Genomic DNA, 7,963 nt, shown 5'->3' on the forward strand with positions numbered 1-7,963 from the left:
TATTCATGACGTAGAAGGTACTCAAAGACCAATTGGTGTGAAAAAGGCAAAATCAAAGCTACAATCTGATAATAAGCTAGAGAATTTAGTTAAGGCTAGTAAAAAAATGAAGAAACAAATGGCTAAAACAACTGAAGTTATGATGCGAAGGAATGAGCTTCAAGCTCAGAAACTTGCATTAGAGGCAAGGTTGGCGGATGACAAACTTATGTGCACCGATCTAACCTCTATCACTGATCCTGTGTGGTATGAGTTCGTAAAAAATGAGAAAATTCGAATAGCGAGAGAGAGAGCGCAACCTCAGGTTCATATGTCTGGACAAGGATTCGTAGCATCTCAATATCGAGTATCTCAACATCAACAATTTGAAGCAGCTCAAGACCAACCCGAAGGATCTCAAAACGAAGCAGGAAGCTTTAGTCGGTTTATGCCTAGCGGAGACGATTGGACCCTTTAATTTATGTATTTTAGTTTTTAAAATTTCCATTAATAAAATACGTTTACGTTTATACGATATCATATTTGTGTTATTAATAATTTATTATATATATATATATATATATTTAAATAATAAATATAAAAACATAAAACTTAATATTTGTAATTATTTATTTATTTATAACTTATTTAAAAATTATTAAATATTAGAAAAAGTTGGTGGGGACCACCAAATGGGCAATTTGCCGTCTCCTTCTTCCCCGGCATATTTGCCGGCCCATTTCATCGAACGCCATCTTTTTAGTGTTTTTGCAGGGTGATTGGAACCAAAAGAATGGCAAAAGTAAGGTTTTGCCGTTCGATTGGAGTTGTCCTTAGAAGAACCCTTTTACCTGAGCTTTGGCCAATAAATTCATTTTTGGTAGCTAATGAAATCTGTAGCTCTAACATATGTTCTGATGGTAGCTAATGAATTCATGATGGTAGAAAGATGCTATTTTGACTGTATTTAGAACTCAAAGTTTTATCCATTTTTTGGTGTTATTACAGGCTACCTCGCTCGACTTTCGAAACCTAAATTGTTGACTGTTTGGTTTTACTTGTTTGTGTTAGATTTCGATGTTAGCATATTTGGAATTCTTCTACAAAATTTGATCATGTTGATTCCTGAAAGAAACTGAAACAAAAGAGGAGGTTTATGTGTTGCTAGGACTTTTCTCATTGATTCCAATGCTACATAGAGCAAGGCTTACCAGGTTCTTCTTAAGGCCCATGAGGCTATTGTTGGTGCATTAAAACCTGGTAATAAGCTAGTGCTATTTACAAGGCTGCTTATGCCGTGGTTGAGAAGGAAGCACCTGAATTTCTTACTAATTTGACAAAATCTGCGGGGACAGGCATCAGTCTTGAGTTTCGCGAGTCTGGATTGAGTCTTAATGAGAAGAATGAAAGAATCTTGAAAGCATGGAATGAACTGTTGAATGAAGTTTGCTACAAAAAGGTTGCATACACAAGAATGCAGGACATGCTGCTGGTGCATAAGATTATTTGTGGGAGTTTTAGACCATCTGCAACAGACTGAGTGGAGTACCATAGTGAATCTGAGATCATAGGCACAACAGATATCTTGTAACATCGCTTATCTCTTTAGGCTTAGAAATTTGGTTTGGGCTAGAAACAGAATTTGGACTTGGACAATTGTTTTGGGCTTGTTTCTTCTAGGACTTATTTTTTGTTTGGTTTAAATTTTTGTTTAGATTTTAAATTTTGGATCGTTGTTTGTCTGTTTTGGTCTGTATTTTAAACTGTTTGAGAACCTTTTGAACTGTTTTGCATCGTATAAACTGTTTTAATCAGTCTTAACTGTCTTTGACTGTTTTTAACAGTTTTTTAACTGTTTTCAACAGTTTTGATTGTTTTTACTAATTTTTGACATTTTTTCATCAATTTTCTGTTTTTTTCAACAGTTTTTGTGTTTTCTATTTGTATTTTGAGCTTAATTGTATCTTTGATTTCTTTTATCTGATTTCATAGCATTTGATCTGATTAATCAATCTTAATTTTTCTTAATGACAGATATTCTAGAGAAGGAGAATAAAGAGATGAGAGCACAGATTTCAATGCTGGAGAAGAGCATAGTGGATTATAAGGAGAAATATCTTAACAGCTTTTACGAGAACCATGCTAATAAGGAATTCATTGCAAATTCACAAAAAGAGCATAGAGTAGAATTGGATAGAATTGAGAATGATTTCATGAATAAGAGTAATAAACTTGAAAAATCTTTGAATGATGTAAGAAAAGAATGTGAGAATGAATTGAAAATTTGGAGTACAGCTAATAAAGATTTGTTTAACAAACTCCAAAAACTCCAAACTGAATCTGCAGCTGAGGGAAATTCTTCTGGAAGAAAATATACTGAGACAAAGGACTTATCTAATAAATTGCAGAAGTCTGAGAGTGAGTTGAGTGAGTTACAAAAATTATTGGAGTTAGAGAAAGAAAAAGCTCTGAAAGCTGAGAAGAGCTTCAGTTCTGAAAGAATGAAATTTGAAAAGGAAAAGAAGAGAATGTGTGATTCAGAGAAAAGGTTTGGAGTTGAATGCATATCTTATGAGAATAAGATAAACTCTCTTGAGCTGAATGCAAAAATGTTTTTAAAGCAAATATCTGATTTTGAGCAGCTGATCATCTTGGAACGGGCCAAGAATGATAAAGAGAAGAAAGACATCTCTGAAGATTGTCAGAGCCAAATACAAAAATTATCTGAAAGCATTGCTCTGAAGCAGAAGACTTTAGATGATGATATGAAGCAATTTGCTCTTGATAAGAGGAATACTATAAAAAACATACATCAATTGCTAAAGAGCTTGCTAATAAGAAAAAATGGCTTGACATCACTTCGGAGAATGATAAGAGCAGCTCAGATGAAGAAAAAAGAGAGTTAATAAATCAAAAGAGAAAGTTTGAAATGCTTCAGAAGAAGTTAGAAGGTAAACTCCTGAACACTACAAGTAAATTTTCTGATCTGAAGACAGACCTTGAGACTGAGCTGAAGATGAGAACTGAACTTAAAATTAAGTTTGATTTAGTTACTGTTGAAAGAGACCAGCTTTTACAGAAAGTCAAAGACTTTTCTTGTGCACAAAGCTCAATTGGTTCTCCATCACAGTGTAAAACTAGATTCTATGACTGTTCCAAATCGAATAGTTATTCAGGTAGCCCTAAATCTAGTGTTTCTAAGAACTATTCTCGTTCTTCTAATCAGTATTATCAAGGGTATGTTATCAGATCACCCGATAAATCTTCTAAGATTAAAAGCATTTAGGTTAATAAAGCTGATTCTGTTTCATCTCATACACCTGTTGTTACTAACTCTGTTCTTCCTTGCATTGTGAGATCCACTAATGATCTGATCAATCTTAGCAAGAGAATAATTATGTGCTCAACATGCAGAACCAATGATTTTGTCAATAAGAAAAGGTTCAACAGGTGGCATGGAGATAACACCTATCAGAACAGTTGGAAAGGTAAGAACATGTATGATCACAATAACTGGTATGAATCATATTTTATTTCTAATCATCTTGTTCAAAGTGCTAAAAAGAAAAATATCAAATAGAAACAGATGGTTTGGAAGTTACAACATACCCCAGCCCGATACTAACAAAACAGGACCCAAATTCATTTGGGTACCAAAATCCACTTAATCTAGTTTTCCAGGTGTGTCAACTTTGTGCTGATCAGAATATCATATCAGTGATACACCAATGCAGGGGGAGTTGTAATCTATTCCAAAAAGGCTTCTGAACAACACAGTTTAGGGCCCGTGCTTTACCGAGTGTGGTTTCTAAACACCCAGTTTAGGACCCGTGCTAAAAATGTTTCCAATTTTTTTAATTTGAACTGAATCGAGACATTACCATAATCTACTTTCTAAGGGGAGTCTCTAGAAGTTTTAAATAAATGTTTTTCGGAAAATAATTTTTTTTGGGGAAACGAGTACATTTTCTAAACAGGTATTTCCTGAGATTTTACTTGTGTAATTTCTCATCGATCATAACTCCAATACCTATTTCAGCTATTCTTCAAACTGTTATTATCACGTCTCTTAAATTGAAAATCATTTTCGGTGATAATACACTCGTTTGTATCCAAAGGTTGTTTTCTATTGTTTTTACCTTGAATGATATACATTTCATTTTTTTTAATCTAAATTTGTAAACTCGTTCTTACAGATCTTCATTCATTTCTCTCGCATATCGAATAATCTGATCGTTGTCGCATCATTATTTCAGATTGTGCTTAAAAGCCAAATTTCATGATCAATTTTTATCTGATCATTGTGTTTTATAGCAATAATACTTTTGATCAATTGTTTGTGATCATTTGAGCATAAAATGTAATTTTAGGAGGGACTGAGTGCTTATTAGAAATACCTCAATGGATTGTTAGAACCGACAAACCTACCTATGAGGACAACCATATCTGAGTGAGCTTTATATATAAAAGGGTTTGTGTGCTGAGACTAAAATGAAAATGAGAGGGGTAGTTGTTGTAAGCCAAAAGAATTGACGAGAGTTGTATCAGGATTAAAAAAACATAAGAATGTTGTTCCAAACTTTTAAAATTCGGGCATACCACACAATATATTAGTTCTCAATTATTTCGAGACTAATATTGAAAAAGGCAAAGCCCAGGCCAATTCTCGTCACAACCCCACCAGCTACTCATTTATCTCTCAACAGATAAGTGTTTCAATAACACTTGGGGCACGCAGCTTATCATCTATCAATTTCTCATTCGGAGAAAGTTGATATTGAATCAGAAGGATATATGTCCCCCCCTTCAAGTCTTTTTGATCACTAATTGAGTCTGATAAATTTGTGTAATCCACACGGTTTATCTTTTTGAGCATAAACAGAAGCATTAGTTGCTTTATCTTTCTACACTACACAGATTTTTCATTTTATATGTTATTTTGCCGAAACATTCATAGATATGCTATTTTTAAGCTATCAATGATTGAATGGAAGACCTAGTGATATGAGCCTCAAAAAGTCTCATATATACAGTACATTCGTTGTACTGAGTATACTTGTTATACTCACAGGCCAATCTTTCTATAAGATTGAAAACAATTTCATACGTTGAAATTGGTTGTTATCTTCCCATTCCCTTAATCTGAAAAGATTAAATAAGTGGATTTGCAAAGATCTACTTACAATTTCATGAATTGACGGCTTACGCAGATGATTTCATTCATTCTTGTGTATGATGGAATGATTATCATTTCATCATAAGGGGGAGTATGAAATAATGAATGAAATGTCCAATTCCAATCATTATAAGGGAAATTTGTAGTAAAGATCAAGGGGGAGTAACTTTAAAGATGGCAAAAGACTCAAAAGGAGTGCGACTGGAGATGATTACAAAAGATTAATCCTATGCTAAAATGACTGAGAGATGTTGAATGTGAAGATCCATTTTTACAACAGTTTACTGAAGATCAACTCTGAAGTTTGTTATTATTTCTGTTCTACATTGTTAAAAGAGAAGATCATCGTTGTTCTACATTCAAGGGGGAGAATGTTAGAAGATCTTTCTCAACAAATGATTGTCTGAAGGTTTCATGTTGAAGTTTGTTTTTGAAGAAGACATAATGTGCTTAAAGCTTCAAAGTTCAAACGAGACTCAAAGCACACAAATTCTTCCAAGTCTGAATACAAAGGGGGAGAATGTTAGGACTGAAAATCAGCGTAAAATTGTATTCGTCTTGAAAGATAAAAGTGTCTATAATTGTATAAAAGTCATCGTGTTTGACTTTTATTAGACTGTTTGACTTTGACCTTTGTCTTGTAGTTTGACCTTATATAAAGGGTAAATCCTTGTAAATTTTGTAGGATTCTCATTTTGTAATATCTAATACGTTTTATGAAGTTTGACTAGATTTGTTGAGTTGACTTTCTCTCTCTCTATCTCCTTCTAAGTTCTTAATAGAAAATACAAATCTGCCATTGTTCTTGAAGGATTTATATGAAGATTGATTGATATTGGACTCTCAATGCCTTATATTGTTATGTTGGAATGAGGTAAGTGAAAGACAATTGACAGGCCCCGAGATTGTGCAAGTAACCTCTGAAAATATTGAACAAATTCGTACAAGAATTAAAACAACACAAGACCATCAGAAAAGCTATGTCGATAAACGACGAAAACCAATTGAATTCTGCGTGAGTGACTTTGTAATGTTGAAAGTATCTCCGTGGAAGGGTGTTATAAGGTTTGGGAAGAAGGGTAAGCTTAGTCCGATGTATATTGAACCATTCAAGATTTGTAAACGAGTTGGGTCAGTGGCTTATCAGCTAGATCTAAATCGACGTAAGTGTTTGGCCGATCCAAATCTAGCAGTACCATTTCCAGAGATTAAACTGGACAGTAAACTGAATTTCGTGGAAACACCAAAAGCTGTGACTGATCAAGAAATCAGGGTGTTGAGAAACAAAAAAATCAATTTGGTAAAAGTACAATGGCGTTATCACAAGGGTTCAGAAGCTACATGGAAATTATAATCTGAAATGAGAACCCGATACCCTTGGCTGTTTGGTTAAAGGAATGACGGGACGGAATTCTTTTGAGGGGAAAATAATGTGATAACATGGATTTCAGACAACATTGGTTGAGGTAACTTTTATGTGATTATATGTGAAATTGTGATAACATGCATGTTTACTTGACTGACTGCATGGATCGCATGTATATGTATATATGTGTGTACGAATAAGTTTATGTACATACGTGGGAGATGTTAAATTATATGGGTGTATATGCATATGATAATATGCTTATGTGAAGAAAATATTATTAAAGTATGAAGATGTCCAATCTTCATGTTTAAGAAAAGGGGTTTAAAATATAATAAAACCCACCGCCCAAAAGAATTTTATATTAAAAACTCATCCATGTTGATCCTCTCTCTCAATGATTTGATGATAATCCATTTTCTCTTTCACGTTGTATTTGTGTTTCTGTATTTTCAGTTCCAGCGATCTTCACTGAGTATGTTCAGTGATCTCTGAAGAACTTGCATTGTAAATCTATCAGAGACAACAATACTTCAAGAAGACAACACTCACACCAAAGAACCTTCAGTAAACGTCGAAGACTGAAACTGAAGATTAGAGACCGGCGAGTACGTGATCTGAAGCGGTATTCAGTGATTACAAGTCTGTCTACATATGTGTGAAGACTTCTCTAGCTTCAGCGAATGATGATGAAACCTTCATGTCATTCCAGCATTCAGCGATCAAAGGAAGCTTGCTTAGCATGATTGTTGTTGTCTTGTCCTTATGCACACAAAGGACAAAGCCCATACCCTTACAAAAGTTAGTACGGTACGGAGCCGATTAGTCGACTCTTTGTCCACCAACTTTAGGTAAGGATGTCTTCTCAGAAATAATGCTTTTGTATTATTCATTGTAGCAAAGGACAAACCTTCCTCTTAAGGTTTGACATGCACTCAAAACCTACCATATTGCATTAAATGGACATTTAATGCACTGGGTATAAATAGAAGTGTTTCTTCTCCTTGCAGAGAGCGCGCATCTCTCTCTAACCTTATTCTTCAAGCATCTTCTAGCTTAAGTAAAGGATCTTTCTTTTAGCAACTTCTTTTCTTGTAATTGCTAAAGTTTTGTGTGTAACCAAAGATTGTTTAGATAGGTTTTTATTACCTTATCTTTCCGCAAACAATCTTGTAAAATCTGTATTGATCTTCTCTATCAATATATTTTAAATTTGAAAATATTGTGTTTGTATTTCATCCCCTCCCTCTACAAACTGTTTCTCTTCTTGTAGACCCTTACGGGACCAACAATCCACCACATTTGTTAATATATATATATAGGGGCCTAATCAAATGAGAACTAATTAGTTTGTGGTAACTGTGAGAACCAATATTAACCACAAATCAATTGATAAATTAGAAAATTTATAATTTTGGCAATTTTGAATTAAAATTTTAATG

General features: G+C 33.9%; 1 protein-coding gene across 1 annotated transcript; it reads left to right on the plus strand.

Annotated features, from left to right (window-relative positions):
• Positions 1-106: 106 nt before the first annotated feature.
• Positions 107-457, plus strand: LOC112525070. Its single transcript, XM_025135006.1, has one exon. It carries the CDS (start codon positions 107-109, stop codon positions 455-457), a length of 351 nt encoding a protein of 116 aa, XP_024990774.1.
• The last annotated feature ends 7,506 nt before the right edge of the window (positions 458-7,963 follow it).

The sequence above is a fragment of the Cynara cardunculus genome, assembly GCF_001531365.2.
Source record: "Cynara cardunculus var. scolymus isolate 2C chromosome LG 13, CcrdV1, whole genome shotgun sequence".
Lineage (NCBI taxonomy): Eukaryota > Viridiplantae > Streptophyta > Magnoliopsida > Asterales > Asteraceae > Cynara > Cynara cardunculus.